The following is a 22137-nucleotide window of genomic DNA, read 5'->3' as shown; positions in this document are numbered from 1 at the left end:
TTTTAGCAGACTTGAATTAAATTTTCTCCAAAACTGTACAGTAATATATCGTATACACATGGGTATAGCAGAGCTCCTCCTAAACAAAACTACATTGAAATGTATATTTACAACTTTAAGGATCTGCTTTTATAGCTGTTTGGATATTGGGAAATGACCGATATCATTATTTAATTTCAGCAAACTTTGCATTAAATTTTCTCCAAAACTGTAGAGTAATATCTCACGGCCACACACATGGGCATAGCAGGGGTGCCCCTGAACGAAAATCCATTGGCATTTTAATTTGCAGTTTTAAGGATCTGCTATTATAGCCATTTGAATATTGGGAAACTATGAATATCATTATGTCTTTTTAGCAGACTTTGAATTCAATTTCCTCCAAAACTGTACAGCGATATCTCAAGGCCATACACCTCTGCTTTGCCCATGGGCATAACAGAGGTTCTACTATGTCCTATGAAAACTTTTCCAGCATTAAACTGAGATATAATAGAAGAGGTATCAGGTGTCAACGAGAAATCAAACATAGTAAATCTCAGCAGCCCATTCTGATCGCCATAGTCGTGCATGTATCTAAGTCAGCATTCAAGCCATTTCCTTCGTCATAATGGGACCATTACACCACTAGAACACTAAAATGTCCTGGAGAGTAACTGGGTCAATTTCAACATAAATTAATTGACAGTTTAATATAAACTTTTAAAACATCATGATAATACACATGGGCATAGCAGAAGTCTCCATGAACAATAATCCATTAGAATTTGTATTTACAACTTTAAGGATCTGCTTTTATAGCTGTTTGAATATTGGGAAATTATGAAATCATGAGTATCATTATTTAATGTAAGCAGACTTTGCACTCACTTTTCTCCAAAACGGTACAGAATCCTTCGGAATTTTGATTTACAGTTTTAAGGATCTGCTATTATTGACGTTTAATGATCTGCTGTTATTGTCGTTTGAATGCTTTTGGTGCTATCTGAGCCACCGTACACCACAATACCGTAACACCAGGAATAGACAGTCATTTATTTTTATGCGGGCGGCTCACTCCGCGGATGCGGGCTCAGCAACGACAAACTGCGCGTGCCCTATGCGCTTATGACCGTGGATAAATGCACACACACACACACACACACACACACACACACACACACACACACACACACACACACACGCACGCACGCACACGCGCGCGCGCGCACAAAAAATACGTGCACGTTACGTGCATGTATTGATATTGTTTGTGAAGTCAGGTAGACAGTTTTTTATGTGCATCCTCAGCCTTCATTTCTTCGTCTGCTGACATATTTCAATTTGTATTTCATTTTCATCACCTCCCATTGAGACGATTGTGTTCCTGCTCAAACAGTATTTACTGAACTGCAGGCGACTACAGTAATAACCTGTTCTATGTTATTCCCTCTTTTCAACATCTCTTGCAATATTCATATAACTCTAAATGGTTATCACAGGAAGTCAATACAGGGTTGTCACAAACTACGCAGAGCAAATTGCATATGTTTCTCTTCAGTCTAGATATAAATAGCTAAATGCATTTTTTTTTTTAAATGCCAATGGTTATGCAGACGAACAAAAAGCAATCCAGCCACAGTTTCACCAGTCAGATGTGTCCAAACCGGCTTCACAATGGCTAAATACTTGCTCCTGTCATGACTTAATGTGAGGAGATTACAGTGATGCTCTTGAGCTCACTGAGGTCATGTATAAATTATGTCATCACATCAGTGGCCTGGGTGTTCTCAAGCTGTATGTACCACTTCCCCTTGAAAGTTCAATATGGCCTCCTGTAATCCTCTCTATCCTTAATCTGTGCTGCTGCATGGGCGCCCTCATGCGGCCAGTTGAGGGAAACTAAACACAGTCAGCAGTTCCATTTTATCATTGCCGACAATAAATTGGAAACAAATAAACCAAAAAGCACCTGAGCATTCGACACATACATAACTCGCTTTGTAGTTTTACGCGACGGATTCACTGGACTTTCTTTTGTAAAATACGTTTTGGCATGTAACATTTCTTTCTTTTGTTTAGTTTCAGTCGACATGGGGGCCTGTAATTTGATTCCTTAAATATCCCGTCCGTCAGAGCTGTAGAAGTCACTGATTCGGACAAATGCCTACTCCTCCATGCATGTTTTTGTTTGTTTTTGCCGGACTGCTGGAAAGGGCCAGTCTGTGCAGAACAAACTTCCCTCCACTTTACAGCACTCCCTCCAGTTTGCCCATCGGAGAGCACATTTAAAATGTAACCCCACCTGAAACCTCGCGCAGACCAATCGGCTGGAGAAATGTCAGAGCGGTCGGCACACCCTCCTTTGTTCCACACCAATCAGAGTGGAAGTGTGGCTTTTTGCCCGAGGGGAAAACTTACCCCTGGATGCGTTAATTACGCATCACTTAGCTGTGGCCAATGTGTTCACAGCGGTGGACCCTCTTCTGGGCTTTTTGCAGCGGTTGTCTTCATTTTTCGGTCAATCTAGTATGGAAAGTAGACAACAATGGCTTACCAGGCTGAAAAATGAACTTAGCAACAGTCCTTTGGTGTCAAATGTGGCTTTTGGCTTCATCCTCATGGGACTAGAGAAGCTGGTGGAGCTGGAGTTTGAGTGTCCTTGCAACCCTACATGGAACGGAGTGTTTTCTTCAGCATTCTTCATCATTCCTGCCGTCATGGCCTTCACCTTGATGCTGATCATTCAAGGATGCAGATGTGATACGTGGTACAGGAAACCTGTCTCCCTCTCCAGTTTCGTTCCTGCGATCGTGTGGCTGATTTTGTTGTTCCTCGATGGCCAATACTTTGCTTGTGCTATGACAGACTGGGAGGGTAGATTTGTACTAGTTGACAAAGCAGCTCCGCAGAAGTGGTGTGAGCCAATTAGTGATGGAGATGTCACCCAACAAGAGCTCATGCTCCGCTCACAGCATCTGTTTGTTTTTTCTCAGGTGAGTCGAATATTTTCTAGTTCAGAGAATATCATGTAGAATGAGTGGGGAATGAGGAAAAACGCCTCCCCCTCTGAGTATGCATTTTAAATAATATATATATAATGCTATGAGCTTTTGGAAACTGTTAATATAGCTCTGTTAAGACACTTTGTGAGACATGAATACACCTCTTCTGTGGATGTTTTCTAAACAAAGTGTTGCTCTACTCTTTTGTGCTCCAGGTTATAGGCATCGTCCTCCTCATTTTCATCTGTGTGGGTCTCATAGTGTATGTAATCCGAGAAAGCTGCGAACAAGAGGTGGAGATGCAGGATGCAGATGTAGCCGAGCTCACTGTGCTGAGGATGAGCTCCCTACGGACCAGGACATCATGAGGGGACATACAGCGCCCACCCCACCTGCTCTGCTGGCAAGGACACTTTGTAAATACTCAACAGACTTTACTATGACTTTTCATAACTGTTGTCAAGAAGTGTCGCTTGAAAAGTATTTGCCCCTATACAGCTTTGACATAGGTATTGAATAGTCAATGATGCTGCCGTATGAAGTTGCCTTAAATATGGATATTATTGAAAACAGTGTTTCTATTTCTTTCTGTGTTACCAGTGAATATGTAATCGGTCTTGTGCCTGTATGCAACCCATATTTCAGTGTAGTGACTTATAATCTTTTGAGGGAATCTTTAAAAGATTAGATATGTTTTTTGTTTTTTGTAGTCAGATGAGAAGATACCATGTCTGTACATAAATATGAAGCCTTACAGCCAGCAGCTGGAGAGCTTAGTTGAGCGTAAAGTCTGTAAAGAGGTTAAAACAGTCATCCTGGCTCAGTCTGAAGGTAACACAATGCTCACCAACATCTCTAAAAGTTACCAATTATCTAATTAGTCTGATCCGTACAAGTGTAAAAATAATAACTTGCTGTTTTATGGGTGGTTATGGGTACAGTTGCCATGCAACCAGGAGAGACTTCAGGAAATCACTGCAAGAAATAGTCTGGCACATATCCCCCCTGAGAAACAGTGAATGATCTATTTCCCCTTTTTGTCCAGTCTTCATGTTAAGTTCACTCGCCGCGGACTCCAACCTCATTCTCAACGTACAGACACGGTGGTATCGATCTTCTCATACATCTCACAGCGAGAAGGCAAAGAAGGATATTTTCCGAAATGTCAAACTGTTTCTTTCGAAGTGATGTTTCATTTGACTCATTGAGTGTGTTAGTGGACCAATAGTCAGCCAGAAACACAGTCAGTTCTGCTCTTTTACGTTTTATACCTTGAAACAATTGCATTTTAAAAAAACATTTTTTACATGGACTATTTCTTTATGCCTTCTGTAGCTATATCGACACAAGTGGAATCCACCAGGCAGCTAATATTGATCTGACTAATATTAGTTGACTTGTTTAAGGGTACGTGCCCAAAATGAAAATGTTTCATTATGCTGACGTTTAACTTGAAATGCTTTTGTTTTCCCTCCTGGGTAGCACATGTCTCCAGACGTATGTAGAGCCGGACCCCCGTCAGACTGAACTGATATTCCTAATGATTTACCTGTTTGACAGCTAGAGATGGAAACACATGTACATGATGATTCCGATCATGACTGCAACTAGACAATAGTAGGATGTACACAAATTATGTAACAGAATTCTTCGTATGTTTTTTAAAAATTGTTTTGTAATAAAATAATTTATTTATTTAAAAAAAAAAGAAAAAAAACTCAGGGAATTTTTAGAGTCATGTCATAAGAGTATTTAGTAAGTTTGTCTTAAAGTGTGATCAACTCAGTTGTGAAACTAGCTTTGATTGTAACATCACTTGAGCAAGTGAATTTTACAAATAGCACGGTGGGACAGAACAGTACGGTAACATTAGGAATATCCTTTCAACTTTGGGTTTATATCAAATGCTAGACATTCAATATATTAACACATCTGAAACAGGGGCCCTTTGCAAAGACAACAGCACAGTAATCAACATAACACATGTTGCAAATAGCATGCTCCACACAGAGGAACTCAAAGACTGACGGTAGATTCTCAGGTTGGCGGCACCTTTGTGCCTCTGCTCTTCCTTTATCCGGCAGAGGCCGTGCTTTGATGGCTTTATTTGGCTGACTTCTGCAGCCTGAAGACTCTGAGCGAGTCTGCTGAAACCTACACATAAAGCAGTAGTGCAGCTCTGACTTGTATTTCTGGTTATTTACAACATATCCCGAGCGCCAGTTAAGCCCATTAAGTGTAGAAATTGGGGCAGACCCTGCATGTCCTTCCTGTGAGAGGGCTTATTCAGGACTTCCTGTACGGCCCTCAGGAGGTTGTTGTCTTCATCCACTCCGCTGTGCTCACTGTCAGACACAGCAGGGCATCAAATTCATCGGTGAAGCAATAACAACGCACAACTGTGACTCATGGAGTCTTGAACTAATTTTCTTTCATGAGCAATAAACTGCTTGGACGACCTTGACGCCCAGAGCCGGCCTATCCCTTTTATGACTTTCAGAGGTAATTTGGTAAATGCTGAAGCTATCTGTCTTTTTTTGTTACAAGACTTTCACCCACAAAAGTCTCCAGGGACATATCCACATTCAAGAATTAAGGCACAGCTTTAGGGGCAGTTTGATAAGGAGATTTAAACACATTGGCAATTCTCCAGAGCCACAGATACTATATTACAAGGCTCCAGGTTCAAAGTAGTCTTCACAGATAACACACAACCGTTGTTTGACAAAGAACTTACCCTTAGCCTTAAGAGCGTTTTTTTTTTAAACCAGACCTGAGCAGGTTGTTCCTTTGTAACGCCAAGGCAAAGATGACTGCATTTGTCAAATACTGAAAGTATATAAGCTAAGATTTAATATTACACAATCAGCATCTTTATTGTCACACATTTTCTTTTTTGTTGGTGGCAATGTTCACCGTTCCCTCATAAGGTGACAGTATAAGGTGACAGTCACAGATGCAAGATAATTATCAATGTGTTTCAATATATCAATGTGTGTTTCATATCATGAAAGCCCCTCCAGACCATAGCTAATAGAAATTAAAATCTGTTGGAGATTTATTCTCTTAAAATGGTTACATCTTTGTGGAAAAAGCCATTTTAAAAGTCATTAGTTCAACATATTGACTTCTCAAATGAAATCTGAGGTCAGATGATTCAGATTAAAATGAGAGAGGCTCTCCATCAACATTGGCATTATTAATTTGCCATATTACAAAACCTTACAGGTAAAAATCACATTATGGCTTGTGTAAATACAGTATTTTAGTATTTAAGGGACCAGTTTAGCCCTTGTATGTCAGTCTAATCTTTATGTGTGAAATTGGATGTTTGTATCAATACAAGCCTACACTCGGCTTGGAAGAGATAAGAACATGAATATCCAATACTGTGCAACATAGAGGAACAAAATGTAGTGTTTAAATATGTAAACTCGAAGTATATCGTGTTCCAGTGTAAGAGTGAAAATGAAACCTCTTGGAAATCAGTGGAGGAAAAACACGCAAAGGTTGTTAAAATTACTTTTAATGTCTTCCCTCGAAAGCAGCAGTGTTGCAGCACATTTTGTTGAACCTTTCGTCTTAAGTTTAAAGTTGTATCTTGTTGTGGAAAATCTTTTATGTTATCAAGAGAGGGAGCTGAAAATGGCCGTAAGTAATGAAAATGAATAAAACCCCTTTGCAATCAGAGTTGTCTTTGCCTTCATTTATGTCTTGCAAGTGAATAGATACAACAGCTGCATGTGTATGCAGTCACTTGTAGGTGCTTCAAATTATTGTATCGCACAAGCTTCTTTGCATACGCAGCAATGAGATAAAAGTGCATCACACCTACGAGAGCTCATCTATTCACATCTAAGATTTCAATAGTTTCGATAGCACCCTGAGACGAGCCAATTTAACCACAAGTTCCTGTTTACTGCAGGTCTGCACTTATTCACTCGGTACAAGGTAACAGAAGGAAGCGAAGGCGATAACTGCAAATAAGTTGTATTGCTAGATGTGTGGATTGCGAATCTCTTGCGTTCACCACTTGGATTCACAACTTGTGTTCACAGCGGTGGACCCTCTTCTGGGCTTTTTGCAGCGGTTGTCTTCATTTTTCGGTCAATCGAGTATGGAAAGTAGACAACAATGGCTTACCAGGCTGAAAAATGAACTTAGCAACAGTCCTTTGGTGTCAAATGTGGCTTTTGGCTTCATCCTCATGGGACTAGAGAAGCTGGTGGAGCTGGAGTTTGAGTGTCCTTGCAACCCTACATGGAACGGAGTGTTTTCTTCAGCATTCTTCATCATTCCTGCCGTCATGGCCTTCACCTTGATGCTGATCATTCAAGGATGCAGATGTCATACCTGGATATCTGTCTGCCTCTCCAGTTTCGTTCCTGCGATCGTGTGGCTGATTTTGTTGTTCCTCGATGGCCAATACTTTGCTTGTGCTATGACAGACTGGGAGGGTAGATTTGTACTAGTTGACAAAGCAGCTCCGCAGAAGTGGTGTGAGCCAATTAGTGATGGAGATGTCACCCAACAAGAGCTCATGCTCCGCTCACAGCATCTGTTTGTTTTTTCTCAGGTGAGTTGAATATTTTCTAGTCTAGAATGAGTGGGGAATGAGGGACCCCCCCCCCCCCCTCTGAGTATGCATTTTAAATAACATATATATATATATATATATTTATATATATATATATATATATATATATATATATATATATATATATATCAAGAGGTGTTTTTGTGTTTAACGAAGTGTATTAACAGAGCTATATTAACAGTTTCCAAAAGTTAATAGCATTAGAAAATATATATATATATATATATATATATATATATATATATATATATATATATATATATATATATATATATATATATATATATATATATGCTTTGTTTTCTAAACAAAGTGTTGCTCTACTCTTTTGTGCTCCAGGGTATAGGCATCGGCCTCCTCATTTTCATCTGTGTGGGTCTCATAGTGTATGTAATCAGAGAAAGCTGCGAACGAGAGGTGTCGATGAAGGATGCAGATGTTGCCGAGGACACTCAGATGAGGATGATCTGAGGATGATACAGCGCCCACCCCACCTGCTCTGCTGGCAAGGACACTTTGTAAACACTCAACAGACTTTACTATGACTTTTCATAACTGTTGTCAAGAAGTGTTGCTTGAAAAGTATTTGCCCCTATACAGCTTTGACATAGGTATTGAATAGTCAATGATGCTGCCGTATGAAGTTGCCTTAAATATGGATATTATTGAAAACAGTGTTTCTATTTCTTTCTGTGTTACCAGTGAATATGTAATCGGTCTTGTGCCTGTGTGCATCCCATATTTTAGTGTAGTGACTTATTCAACAGACTTTACTATGACTTTTTATAACTGTTGTCAAGTGTTGCTGGAAAAGTATTTGCCCTCGTCAATGATGCTGCCGTATGAAGTTGCCTTACATATGAATATAATTGAAAACAGTGTTTTCTTTCTGTGTTATATTATCGGTCTTGTGCCGGTGTTCATCACATATTTCAGTGCAGTGATTTATTACCTTTAAAAGATTAGTTTGATATTTTTGGTAAATATATTAGCTTTTTTTAGTCAGATGAGACAATGGATAATATCATGTCTGTACAATACTCAAGCTACAGCCAGCAGTTGGATAAAAAATAAATTGCTTGCTAAAATTATGCAGTGTTGCTTTTTCAGGGTTTGTGAAATATGTTGAAATAAAATATAATTAGCCTTAAACATGTATGTTCTTCTATAAATAAAGCAATATAAATCAGACTTTTCTTCTTCAGATTTAATCACAGTACAAATAGCTCAGCCAACATTTTCATGTGTATATATTGAACTATTCTTTATTTTATTTTTTGCAGTTGTTATTTTTACAGTTGCTTTTTCCTCTCACACACATGGAGCATGAACACCTTATCAATGCAGCAAAAATGCCTAGAATTAACAGCGCAGCTCCACCTAAGAAGAGCATCACATCAACCGAGTGGTATGAGTACCAGGGCATTCTGTAGGACTCCGTCCTCAGGTGAGCTGCACCTTTGTGTCTCATGACGAACTCTATCCAGAAGATGGCGGTCTCCAGCGGCTTCATTGGCTGATCTCTGTGCAGCCCGGAGAGCCTCTGCATGTTCATCCTGTAGGACGGCTCAGTCAGGACTTCCTGAATAGCCTGAAAAAAGACGTCCTCACTCATCCTAAAAAGGTCAATTATCTTCCCCGCTCCTCTTACTTCAATTCTAAACAGATTATCTCGCTGGTCAAAAATCAATGGAAGTCCTACGATAGGAACACCGTGGTAGATCGCCTCTTGAACTCCGTTTGTTCCCCCATGAGCCACAAATAGTTTTACCTTCGGATGCCCTAAAAGGTCATTCTGTGGCATCCAGTCTACTATCAGAGTGTTGTTGCCCAGAGTGGCTGGTCTGTCACCTTTATACCTCCAGATGACTTTCTGCGGCAATTTTGCAAAAGCTGCAGCGATCTGATCCGCTAGGTCATGTGGAAGCTCTCCAATCAAAGTCCCCAGAGACATGATGATGACTCCGTGCTCTCCAGAGCCCTGCACAAACTCCTCCAAGTGTTCAGGAAGAGGTTTGGCAGGTTTGCACTGGAACCCTCCCATATAGATAACATTAGGCATGGTGGGACGAGGGAACTCAAACACAAAGTCCACTCTCATGAGCCAAAGGTCTGCTGCTTGAAACAGGGATATGAAGTCTCTCTCTGGACCTAAGTATTTGTCAATTAAGCTGACATAATTTGGTAAAACATACTGTGCAATTTGATATTCTGTGAAGCCAAACACAATAACGTTCAGAAGTCGCTCAAGAAAGCTCATTTTATCTGAAAGCTCGGTCCCTGTCATTGGAACATAAGACAGAGGAGAAGGGGCAATTGAAAAATGGCCTTCACCTTGAGTAGTCCATCTGACATTTAAAACAAGAGGCAATCTGAGGTAGTGGGCAAGGATAACACCCCCTGGTAGAGCAGGGTCTGTAAGGACGAGGTCGTAATTGGCATCCCTCAGCGACTGTATAAGTTCTTTGGTTTCAAAAAGCAACTCGAGCATTTTGCATGTCTTCTTGTGCAGTTCGGAGGCTTTTTGGGATTGTTCCATTTCCAGTTGAAAACGTGTCCAGGCAGACTTCCCTTGCATCTGGATTTCCAGCAACTGGGCCACAAAAGACGTTGCAAAGTCTTCATCAAATCCAGACTCTGCGTCGACCGTGATTGGAGTATAGAATGGGGAGGCTTCCTTGATGTACCAACTGTCTGTCGATCGCACAACAGAAACCTGGTGGCCCCTTGAATGTAGTTCCTCAATGATGACTTTCATGTTCACCCAGTGGCTTCCGTCCAATGGAAAAACAAGAACCTTGCCACCATCGATCACAGGTGGACAGAGCAAGCAGAGGGTGATGCAGACCCAGAGAGGATGCATTTTGCCTGAAGTCGGGAAGGAAGCATATTGCTTCTTAGCAAATGCATCATTTTTATATTTTGATCAAACCACTTGAATTAATTAAAATACACCGAATGAGGTTTACTTCAGTGTTAATACAATTGCCTTGATCTTTCAAAGAATGTTATATTTGCAAGCATTGTTTTTGCTTTTGATAATTTTGCACTACGAGTAGCCTTTTGCGTTTAGCTTCATCACGGAAAACTGTGAACTATTGCATGTCAGTTAAAATTTAACTTTTGGAAAAACACAGTCGTTGAAATGAATAGCTATTAGTCATTCAAGTTGGCAAAAGATTAAACAAGCATTACCTTTTTTGGCTTCCAATGTGTTGTGTACAATATTCTCCTTTGCAAGAGAGCAGAACATGTGCTGGTGTTCGTAGGCTCCGGCCCGGGCAGGACTTTGGTACAGCAGCAATGTCATGTTCTTAAATGCACAGGTTACCAGGAAGTACAAAGGGGAGGAAAAGCCTTCCAAGGTTTTCAACTCTTTAGCAGAAAGCAGTAGCAAGACAAATGATTGAAACAGTAAATAACATTGAAAACCAGATTATGTTCCTGTGTGTCAGCTACTTAGTCATTTCAATGGTTCAGATTATGAATACAAATTCAGTTTCTATTGTTTAATTGCAATTCCATAACTCAACATGCTTTGATGATGTAACCAGCTTTGTGTCATGTGGCCTTCAACACTCTCGTCTTTTAACTTCTGGAAAATATCATTTTAAAGGAGCTGGTACTTTACTTGAGCAGGCTGGGGAAACACTGTAAATGGATGAAGAATACTACCTGCTGGCAGTCAAAGGCATCAACAATTTATTCATGTTATTACACCTATTCAACCAACCTAGAGCTTTGCCTTTCTTTGGGGAAATCATATGCTGGTTCAGGAAACAATGAAATATAAGTGCATTTAATTTTACAGTCAACGTTTTAATCACAATGTCAAATGTTATTTTCAGAATGGGATATTAGCATAATGTAGTACACAGCAAAACAGAGAACAGAAGAAGTCACTGCAGTAGTCTAATTGTACTTTGCATTTGCTGTTGGTTCTCAGAAAAGTAAATGTTACGCTGTTGTTTGCATATAGACTTGATCTTGCACGTTTCTTGTCAAACTGGTTGTGGCATTTGATATCACTTTACACATTTTTTTCTAGACAACATTGAGTAACATTTCAGGTAAAACCTCTATTCCTTTCCACATTCAACTGATCACAGCGAGGCTGCTGCCACATAGTAGAATATTACATGTGAAAATGATCATTCCTTCTTTACAGTTTTTTTAGATTGTACTTTCCTTCTACAACACAATCTAAAGCATGACCATACTAACCCAGCAACAAGTAACACAACAACCAATGCAATTGCTAGTAAGAGAAGCATCACATCAACCGAGTGGTATGAGTACCAGGGCATTCTGTAGGACTCCGTCCTCAGGTGAGCTGCACCTTTGTGTCTCATGACGAACTCCATCCAGAAGATGGCGGTCTCCAGCGGCTTCATTGGCTGATCTCTGTGCAGCCTGGAGAGCCTCTGCATGTTCATCCTGTAGGACGGCTCAGTCAGGACTTCCTGTATGGCCTTCCGAAATGTTTTCCTGTCCAATTCAGAAACATCCATAACCTCTGCAACGCCCTTTGCTCTCATTCTGGAGAGGTTGTCGGCTTGATCGAACACAATGGGAATACCTACAATTGGAACACCATGATATATAGCCTCATATATTCCATTTGTTCCTCCATGACTTACGAACAGTTTCATTTGTGCATGTCCCAGGAGGTCATTCTGCGGCATCCAGTCTACTATCAGAGTGTTGTTGCCCAGAGTGGCTGGTCTGTCACCTTTATACCTCCAGATGACTTTCTGCGGCAATTTTGCAAAAGCTGCAGCGATCTCATCAGCGAGGTCATGTGGAAGCTCTCCAATCAAAGTCCCCAGAGACATGATGATGACTCCGTGCTCTCCAGAGCTCTGCACAAACTCCTCCAAATGTTTAGGAAGAGGTTTGGCAGGTTTACACTGGAACCCTCCCATATAGACAACATTAGGCATGGTGGGACGAGGGAACTCAAACACAAAGTCCACTCTCATGAGCCACAGGTCTGCTGCTTGAAACAGGGAGAAGTAGTCTACATCTGGACCGAAGTAGGTCCTGGACAATGCAGAATAATGTGGTCCAACTATCTGCTTGTACAGATGCATCCTCATGATGTAAAAAACGACGTTTTTCACCCTCTCAAAGAAAGTCATTTGATCTGTTAATTCTGAAGGTGGCAGAGGGACGTAGGAGAGCGGAGAGGGTGCTATAGCAAAATGGGCTTCACCATGAACAGTCCATCGAGCGTTAAACATTAACGGCAGTCCGAAATAGTGAGCCAGCATTACTCCCCCTCCGTTAGCAGGATCTGTCAAAACTGCGTCAAACTTGGCATCTCGAATGGACTTTATCAATTCTTTATTTTCAAATATGTACGTAATCACTTCACAGACTTTTGTGTGCAATTCAAAGAACTTGTCCTTTAACTCCATGTCTAAAGCGAAACGGGCCCACGCTGACGCCTTGCTACGTTTAATCTTAATAACTTCAGAGACAAAGAGACGGAAAAAATTCTCATCTGCACCACCGGCAATATCCACCGTGACAGTGTTGTAATGTGGAGACGTTTCACTGATGTACCAGCTGTCTGCAGCTCGGATAACAGTCACGGCGTGCCCCCTAGAATGCAGCTCTTCAACAAGTACCCTCATGTTCACCCAGTGGCTGCCGTCATGTGGAAATACCAGAACTTTCCCACCGTGTGCAGCTGGAATAATGACAGCCAAAAGAGAGAGGATGGCAGCCAGAGACAAAAACATCTTGAAGTCTTCTCAAACTGTGCCGTCTGAAAAACACAACAGGGAAAAAAAGCAAAAGATGCTACTTTAGTATTGCAGGAAATGTGTGCACAAAAAGGCAGAAGAAATACAAGAATGCCCACAAAAGAGCTACAGTGACGTTCCTTTCAACGGTCTCTCTATTTAAGTGGATGCTGCCATTTGTGACAGCCCTCACGTGGATGGAGCGCATGCCGCCTCTCTCAGGAAATTAGAGTGCTGTTTAGTGCGCAGAAATCCCTGAGCAGAAATGCTTTTACAACCGGAACTATTCATTTTGAAAAAAACATTACGAGAGCTTCCATAATCCCCGTGTGACAAATCCCATGCAGCTATTGATCAAATGGCGAACAACTGACTGGTTTCAATAACATTAGCTGGCAAAAAGCTAGAAACAAATGTTTTCCTCTCAGTACTGAAAAGCTGACTGCAACCGTCACGACAAAGAATACTTACTCTTTTTGTCTATGTCAAGGTGGCAGAGAAAACATCACCAGCATTCTTGTAAACAAAGTCTCTCGCCAGAGAGTTAAGACCCAAACAAAACAAAGCAGACCAGTGAAGAGCTGCAAGTCGCACTAGTGTGGCTATAAAACACTTCCTGGTTTTTTTGTCCCACCCACACAACAGTTGCAAAATATTCTTGTCCCTTGCTGGGGAAGCTTAGTCATCATGAAGCAATAAGCCTGTGCAGCAGTGCTGCAAGAAAGTACTGTATATGCAGTCGGGGCACCACATTCTTTTTAAATGCAGTGGCCCTGTGTGTGACAGCTTGTGATGTCTTAAAATACAAGATCAAGAAAGTAAAAAAAAACATGTTAGTTTATTTTTGCTGCAAGATTTGCACCCCTTAGAAAAAGATGCAAGTAATGCGGGCAGCGTTTCACCTCTATTACTGAATCTATAGAATCCAAATGTCATCGGTTATACACATAGAATCAGAATAACTACTACCAGCAGGGCAAGAATATGCACAATTAGACCATACTGCTTAAACTCTGACAGCCTGTGAGAAATAACACCGCTATCTTGTGATTTTCACATGTGGCGTCGACTCAGAGGTCTGGGGGAGAGCTCGGTCCGGCCTGTGAAACGACGGTATCGGAACATTTTCTGATCCAGAACTGAGGATCCATCTGCAGGACCTGTTCGTCAATTTCTCCTCACGTTTTAAACTTAAATTCTATTTGGCCATATTTGACACACTGCACTTTTAAATTCAGAGTGTATTTTATATGAGCAGTTTAACAACAATTTATAGGAGACATAAAGTGTGATACTTGCATTATATGCTACATTAAACTGCCTTAGCCGTTTTACAGGAAGTAAAACACATTTCTACCATTCATTTTATGATGCACATCATTTAATAATCAAAAGTGTGGACCTTATTTTTAATCTAAGCTATGAAACAGGTCTAAGATATTTACATTGTTTCAGTATAGCAGTTTTACTCCACACAACAAAATATAGACAAATCTTATGGCAAGAAGCAAATCTATAAATGGTCAACTTACATGAAAACCTTCTTGGCTTTGCTAAACTTCTGCTTTGTACCGTTGAGGCAGGACTGAAGGGCTGTCTACAAACTCATGAGACTGATAAACCACTTCCTGCTTTATTTGTTTGGTCTTGCCCTTGAAAACAGGTCTGTTGAGCTAAATAACCTAAATAACCCTAAATAACCCTTTAAGATACATTCACTCATAGTGTAACGAGGCAAAACAAATGTCTAACTGACATCGACACACTAGAAGGGGAATAACCTGAAACTACAAGACAAGATTGACAAGCTGTACAACTAATAAAGATGAATAGAAGTCACTCAGCTAAATCTTCAGCTCAAGGTTAAGACTCCACCTCTTGGGAAACATGTTTATTATAGAAAGACAAACATTCCATTCCATTATCCAAACCTCGTATCCTATTGAGGGTCGCGTGGAGGCTGGAGCCGGCTGACATTGGTTCAGAGGCGGGGTTCACGCTGGAGGAAGCCAGTTTGTCGCAGGGCACATATGCCCTCACGCTTATGGGCAATTTGGAGCCTCCAATTAACCGGAGCTGCACGTCTTTGCACTGTGGGAGGAAGCCAGAGAACCCGGAGGGAACCCACGCTGCCAGGGGGAATTGAACCCGTGCCCCTCTTGCTGTGAGGTGGTCCACCGTGCAGCCCTGAAGCCCTTGACAAAATGTTTTAACCTTAAAAAGCCACTTAGAGGCTGCTGCTATGAGACTTTAGAAGGACACGCACTTCCAATAAATACCCAGTTGGCAAAGAAACAAAAATATGCGTTGTATTGTTCTGTAGTTTCCCATTTGTTGATCCGGTATTTTCAAATGCTTTCCTTTAAAATGTTCCACAAATAGTACAAACCACGAACGTGGGCATAAACAAAGGCTGTGGCTCTGTGTGGCAGGAGCATTAACTACGGCATGCTTATCACACAACACAAAGCCTGAAGCTGATTGCAATGACCTTACACCGACATCAGTTATGTCAAAAGAAAGATGCACCACCTGGTGGTTGGAGGTGTGAAACTCCAACTGGCTCACGACACAGAATAAGAATCAAATAAAGAATGAGTCAGAAAACATACTCCAGGATTAATCAGACTTTAGCAATCAAAGCCTGTCAAAGTATGGACAAAATAGATAAGGGCTTTAGTCTTTCTTTGGCTGCGGTTGAATCGTTCTTTTTAGCTAGGAAGGTTCCTAACTGAGTGAAATGAGTATTTAAGTGGCCGTCATGATAAGTGCTGGTTGAATTCTCTAAAAGCAAAGAAACGGAGCTTCAATGCTTCCTTACTTAGCTCCTTTAGCATAGGAAACACTGTCTTTATAAGAGGAAAGTAGATAATGACGCACCATTCATGAGAACAAACAATCTTGAATGGTGACCAACGCAGATCATGTAACTAACAGTTGCTATAACTTGTAAATACTTTCAATAATCTGTTAAACCTGCTGTCAAACTACAAACATTACATTGCTCTTGCTGAAAAATGTTGGAAAGCGATCAAACTGCTGTATTTGATATTTTCTCTCTGGTGTTGTAATGCAGCTCAGCCCCTATTATTTTTATTTGACTTCAGCTACAGAAGCTTTTATGGACGTGTTAAACTGGACGAGCTCTTCAGTCAGTCATGTTTATGATTATCATCTTTTGAATCAACTGTTTTGTCACAGTACAATAAAACACTATCAAGTCAATGCTTCTAGGCCACACTGAGTTGTGTTGCGTTTCATAAAGTGTTGCCCGCATATTCTTATTAGATAACGATGACCACAAAAAGGGAAATGAGACATTGTGGGAGAACATGTTTAATTCAGCATGTTTGAAACTGAACAGTAAGGCCGTTTAGTAGCTTTGTACTTCTCTCATTTCTTTTCCAACCTTATGAATAAAGTAATACTTTGATCTGATTGTTCATGTAGTCTGCTTGACGCAACATTGTCAGAATACACGAAGTGCTTTTTTGTAGTCCATCTTCAAAACATTGTAGTTTCCCCGCTGCGGACCGACGACACTAACATGCACCTGCCATCCGATTACAACTACGTGGCTTAGTAAAAATGGAGTCAACACAAAATCAAAATGAATGTACATTATTTCCTATTATTTTTCTTGTCATGTTCATTATGAAAAAGGTTACAATATTTATTTAGTTTGTGCACATACTTCACTAAAATATGTTCAAGCAAGTTTAAATGAAAAAAAATAATGCAATTACTGTTAAAAGGTTGCATGGATGGGCAATCAAAAACATAATCTCTTATGTAAGTCCCAAAATCTATTAAGAGATATCCCATGAACGATTAGTCACGTTTCACTTTAGATTTACACATTGCAGTGTATAAACACCTGAGTAAAATGAATATAGTTAGAAGCACGAACAGCCCAGCTCCAGCCAGGAACAAAAACACATCAACCGAGTGGTACGAGTACCAGGGCATCCTGTAGGCCTCTGCTTTCAGGTGAGCTGCACCTTTGTGTCTCATGACAAACTCTATCCAGAAGATGGCGGTCTCCATCGGCTCCATTGGCTGATCTCTGTGCAGCCTGGAGAGCCTCTGCATGTTCATCCTGTAGGACGGCTCAGTCAGGACTTCCTGTATGGCCTTCAGGAAGTTGTTGTCTTTGTCCACCGTTTTAATTGTCAAAAGCTGGGCCCCTCCTCTCTCTTGCAGACGCAGCAGGTTGTCGTATTGGTCGAAAAACAAGGGCAGACCCACAACTGGGACTCCGTGATAAATAGCTTCTTGAACTCCGTTTGTTCCTCCATGAGCCACAAACAGTTTAATCTTGGGATGTCCTAAAAGGTCATTCTGTGGCATCCAGTCTACTATCAGAGTGTTGTTGCCCAGAGTGGCTGGTCTCTCCCCTTTATGCCTCCAGATGACTTTCTGCGGTAATTTAGCAAAAGCTGCAGCGATCTCATTTGTTATTTCGGCAGGAAGCTCATTCACAAAAGTCCCCAGAGACATGATGATGACTCCGTGCTCTCCAGAGCTCTGCACAAAGTCCTCCAAGTGTTGAGGAAGAGGTTTGGCAGGTTTGCACTGGAACCCTCCCATATAGACAACATTAGGCATGGTGGGACGAGGGAACTCAAACACAAAGTCCACTCTCATCAGCCAAATGTCTGCATCAAGCACTAACTGGTTATAGTCATATCCTGGCCCAAGATATTTGTCACATACTTTCTGGTATACTAGCTTAATCAACAGCTGTTGTTGTGTTTGACCTATTATATGAAGAATGTTGTTCTTAACTCTCTGAAAAAAAGTCATATTATCAGTGTTTCCAGATCCTGTTATAGGAATGTATGACAAAGGTGAAGGAGCGACAGCAAGATGACCCTCTCCAGCTATCATCCACCGGACATTATAAACCAAAGGAAGGTTCAAATATTTGGCCACGATGACTCCATGACCCCAACATGGGTCAGTGAGCACCATGTCAAACTTGCCATCTCGTATGGTTCTCATCAATTCTCGGTCATCGAGCATTGCCGATGCAAATTCAGCCACAATTTTGTGAGCCTCAACAAACATGCCAAACATTCCTACAGTCAGGTGGAGAAAATTCATGAAAGGAAGGGCCCCCCTTTCATGTTGAATGACGCTGGATATCATTTCTGTGATGAACTTCTGATCCATGCTCCTCTCCACCTGAACTGTATAGGTATTGTAGTAAGAGGAGTTATCCTTGACATACCAGCTTTTGCTAGAACGGACGACAGTTAAATTGTGTCCTCTCGAGTGCAAAGCTTGAAGTTGAATATCCATGTTTATCCAGTGGCTGCCTTCGATGGGAAACACCAAGATGTTGCCACCTTGACAGGGTCTGGGAAAGAGGACGAGCAGCAGTAAAACACTGCAACAACAGAGCAGCTTCATCTGAAAATGAAAAAAAATGGACAATCAAATGACCATGGTGGGGAAAAAAAAATGTCATTCATTTATTCACTTCAAAATGACTTAAAAACAAATAGACAAACACTTGTGATGCTATCCCTGCTACAGGAAACAGGATTATCTTAAAGGGAAAGTACCTCACATTCAGAGTGATCTAGCAGTAGGAAAACAATAATAATTAGAATGTTTTCTTTAGCTTATAATCACCTAAAAATAGGTATTGTTGTGTGTTTTTCAACGTACAATGATTGTCTTCTATCTACATATCGATGGCTGAAGAGCCAAACCTCCTATCTGAAAAATTAACTTTTTTGAAGATACAAAAAAATGCTACTTGTTAAGGATACCCGATACGTCATACATAATACAAAAAAGGGAAAAAACAGAGAATTCAGATAGGAGATTTTTCCTAGCCTCCTTTTGCAGATCGGAGGTTTTGCACTTTGGCCATCAATATGGAGCAGGTGCCCTTTACAAAGGCCCCAACATGCTACAGTAGCCCAGAAAGGACAAACCAAACATTAGGTCTAGATAGGGCCAGTCTCTGTTGCACTTTTTCATTTCGCTCACCTTACTTCTCTTCTCCACGCTTGACACACGGGATATGTTGCACATGGCAAGCTGCAGCCTCACTAGATGCTGCCAAATCCTACACACTGCTCCTTAAACACTTGTGATGCTGCCCATGCTGCAGGAAATTATTATCTTAATAGGACTACTATGTCTTACTTTAATATTTGTATTGATACTGTACACCTTCATCACTTTTCCTTTCAAATACAAGCCCCAGACTGTTCTTTCTTAATCTCACCGGCACAATTTGCTTCTTTCTTTTTGTTGTTGTGTTTCTGCCGCTTAGAGTGAATGTGCAGACAGAAATTAGATCAAGATTTAAAGCTTATTTGTATGAAATCTATAATTTTCGCGGAAAAAAAAGAAGAAGATTAAAGCAAGATATCAAACTGCAGCTGGATTCACTTTTCCACTTACTAAGCAGCAAAGTTATATCAAACATCCATAAAACACAGCAAACTCTCATACACGGTCAGACATTGTTCACCGGGCCGCCTGCAGGCCTACTTACTGTGCTCGGTACTGTTCCTCCACACAGGAAACGTCACAGTAGGGAAGTTGCTTTGTCCAGTGTGTGCACGTTAAACTGGAAGGAGTGAGTGAGTGAAAGGTAAGAACTAACAACACCGTGATAAGGACGTTACTGATTAATGAGATCGTCACATCAAGAACTATGGCACAGATTGAAATACCAAAGATCACATTTAATCTTTTTATTTTCAGATAGCTTATTAAATTAGAAATCTGAGAGTTCTCTCTCTCTCTCTCTCTCTCTCTCTCTCTCTCTCTCTCTCTCTCTCTCTCTCTCTCTCTCTCTCTCTCTCTCTCTCTCTCTCTCTCTCTCTCTCTCTCTCTCTCTCTCTCTCTCTCGTGACTTAGTCCAATAAAAGCCTCGCTGGTATCACTCCCTTTCTCCTCTCTTCCACTGGATCTCGAGACACAGACAATAATGAGGTCACACTTACCCATCTTCAGACAGTTCTGAAACTTTCTCCCACGTCACTGCTTTGCAAAAACAGCTGAGAGATCGGAAACATGACCGTACACCGATTTTCTTCTGCGGTTGACTACAAGCAGAACTGATGGGCGGGTCCTTAGTGATTTCCTGAGTGTCCATTGGTTAGGGTTTTTTTTTTGTTGCTTCTTTTCTTTTTTTTTATTTAGAAAGGGACACACACACACACACAACCACCAATCACGCGCGGTAAGCGGCAGCGACTGTTTACAGAAACTTCTGAAACTTAAAGTCTGATTGTATCTTCTTTTGAGAAGACGTTTGGATTTTTCTGTTATTGCAGAAAACGTTTTCGAAACTGCATTTAACGGAAAACCACTCTGAGATAGGATGGGACACCGCCAGGACTTAAGCTATCATATATTTATATATGATTGTGCTATATCTTTGACAATAAGGTAACACAGGACAGGCAGTTAGGGTATTTTTTTTGTGTATATGCCCCTGTCTCCAGATGGCTGTGAGTCACGTGCAATCTTGCGAGGGAAAAAACCTCGGGAAGCCAAGAGGCTACAGATTCCTCCTGAACCCATGTCTGAACCCCGATCAGAGCCAATCTGAACCATTTCTGGGCTGTATTACCTCAAAGATATTAATAGAACAATCAAGTAAACCTCATTAGACCAGCCAGACACAAGACTTGTTTGCTTATTATCTTTGCTATTTGACAAATTAGTAAAGGATTAAACAACAGGCTGTGCATGAAATGCCATTGAAGTAGTGCTCATATGATAATATATGAGTCTGCTCTGGCTTTGTCCCAATGCAGTCTTTTACTGATTATAATTTCAGAGCAACCTACATTGTTAGTGTTGGCAGCATTATAGTGTCTGGATGCCATTCCTTCTTTTCTTTAGTATGTACTGTACACTGTATACTGGTTTTGTCTTTCACTTAATGATGTAAATATGACCATAACTGACAAACACAACATATATTTTAAAAAATGTAAATGGATTCACCGTCAGGTAATTTGCTTCTTTAAACGCTATGTTCATTTGCAGTGTGTTCACTCATTACGTTCCATAAAACTTACAGTAGGCAAGATTTCTCTTTGTTTCATGCATGCTTTATTGAAATGGCAGCATGTTATTATATTGCTGCAGCAAGATTGGTTTTACACACAGCCTCTGCAACTTTTTCACGCACCAGATCGAAAAGTTACTTTCGGAACAAATTGTCTTCCAGGTTTTTAAGCTAATTATTCTACTTACGCAATTCAATTTTAGCCTTGCTGTCCATTGTCAAATGTTAGTTTAAAACAGATTATCACTTAAGTCATTAACAATGTCTTTACTGTTTTCCTGTGCAGAAATCATAACCTTGTTACTCAAGATAACACAGACCATGTTGTGACAGCCCTTTGAGCACCACCAGCCGTGTGCCATACAGTCCCATTATATTAAAGAGAAGCCAAACATATCGAAGACCGATATCTCCAAAACTAAGCAACTTACATCTCAACAATTTAGATTAATAAATATCACTATACAGATGAGAGGAAAAATATGTATTTCTTTTATAATGTTGGGTTTAAATGTCCCTTAAAGATTAAATAAAATAGATAGTAAATCAAACAAATGCAATGGTCAGTATCCAAACATATTTTTTACAAGCTAAAACATAATCCCAATATAAATTAAATATGATGGTGCAAATTGATTTTACACACATCCCATACAGCATCTCTGGGTCCCACAATATGCTGTTGCCATGGAAGCACATAGAGACTGAGAGGAACTGGAAGAGGTACAAAATGTAGCAACACATCACAAGCAGAATCAT

At 40.6% G+C, this 22137-nt stretch overlaps 1 protein-coding gene and 2 pseudogenes across 1 annotated transcript; all 3 read right to left on the bottom strand.

The window, feature by feature from the left end:
• Window positions 1-8851: 8851 nt before the first annotated feature.
• Window positions 8852-10444, bottom strand: LOC137784782 (UDP-glucuronosyltransferase 2C1 pseudogene; annotated as a pseudogene).
• A 941-nt stretch (window positions 10445-11385) lies between these two features.
• Window positions 11386-13934, bottom strand: LOC137803662 (UDP-glucuronosyltransferase 2A2-like). Its single transcript, XM_068602396.1, has 2 exons — window positions 13803-13934; window positions 11386-13354 (listed from the first exon to the last, which is right to left on the bottom strand). The coding sequence occupies exon 2, from the start codon at window positions 13326-13328 to the stop codon at window positions 11733-11735; it is 1596 nt and encodes a 531-aa protein (XP_068458497.1). The 5' UTR covers window positions 13329-13354; window positions 13803-13934; the 3' UTR covers window positions 11386-11732.
• Window positions 13935-16661: 2727 nt separating this feature from the next.
• Window positions 16662-20399, bottom strand: LOC137803458 (UDP-glucuronosyltransferase 2C1 pseudogene; annotated as a pseudogene).
• Between the last annotated feature and the right edge of the window lie 1738 nt (window positions 20400-22137).

This window comes from Clinocottus analis, unplaced genomic scaffold (assembly GCF_023055335.1).
Source record: "Clinocottus analis isolate CAN_PGR_092001 unplaced genomic scaffold, fCliAna1.0.p SCAF_1, whole genome shotgun sequence".
Classification (NCBI taxonomy): Eukaryota; Metazoa; Chordata; class Actinopteri; order Perciformes; family Cottidae; genus Clinocottus; species Clinocottus analis.
The sequence above is the reverse complement of the archived record's forward strand: the minus strand, read 5'-3'. Positions and strand labels throughout refer to the sequence as shown.

Bases quoted from the DNA above. Each gene is read 5' to 3' on its own strand.
- LOC137803662 (XM_068602396.1), bottom strand. From the start codon at position 13,328: ATGTTTTTGTCTCTGGCTGCCATCCTCTCTCTTTTGGCTGTCATTATT.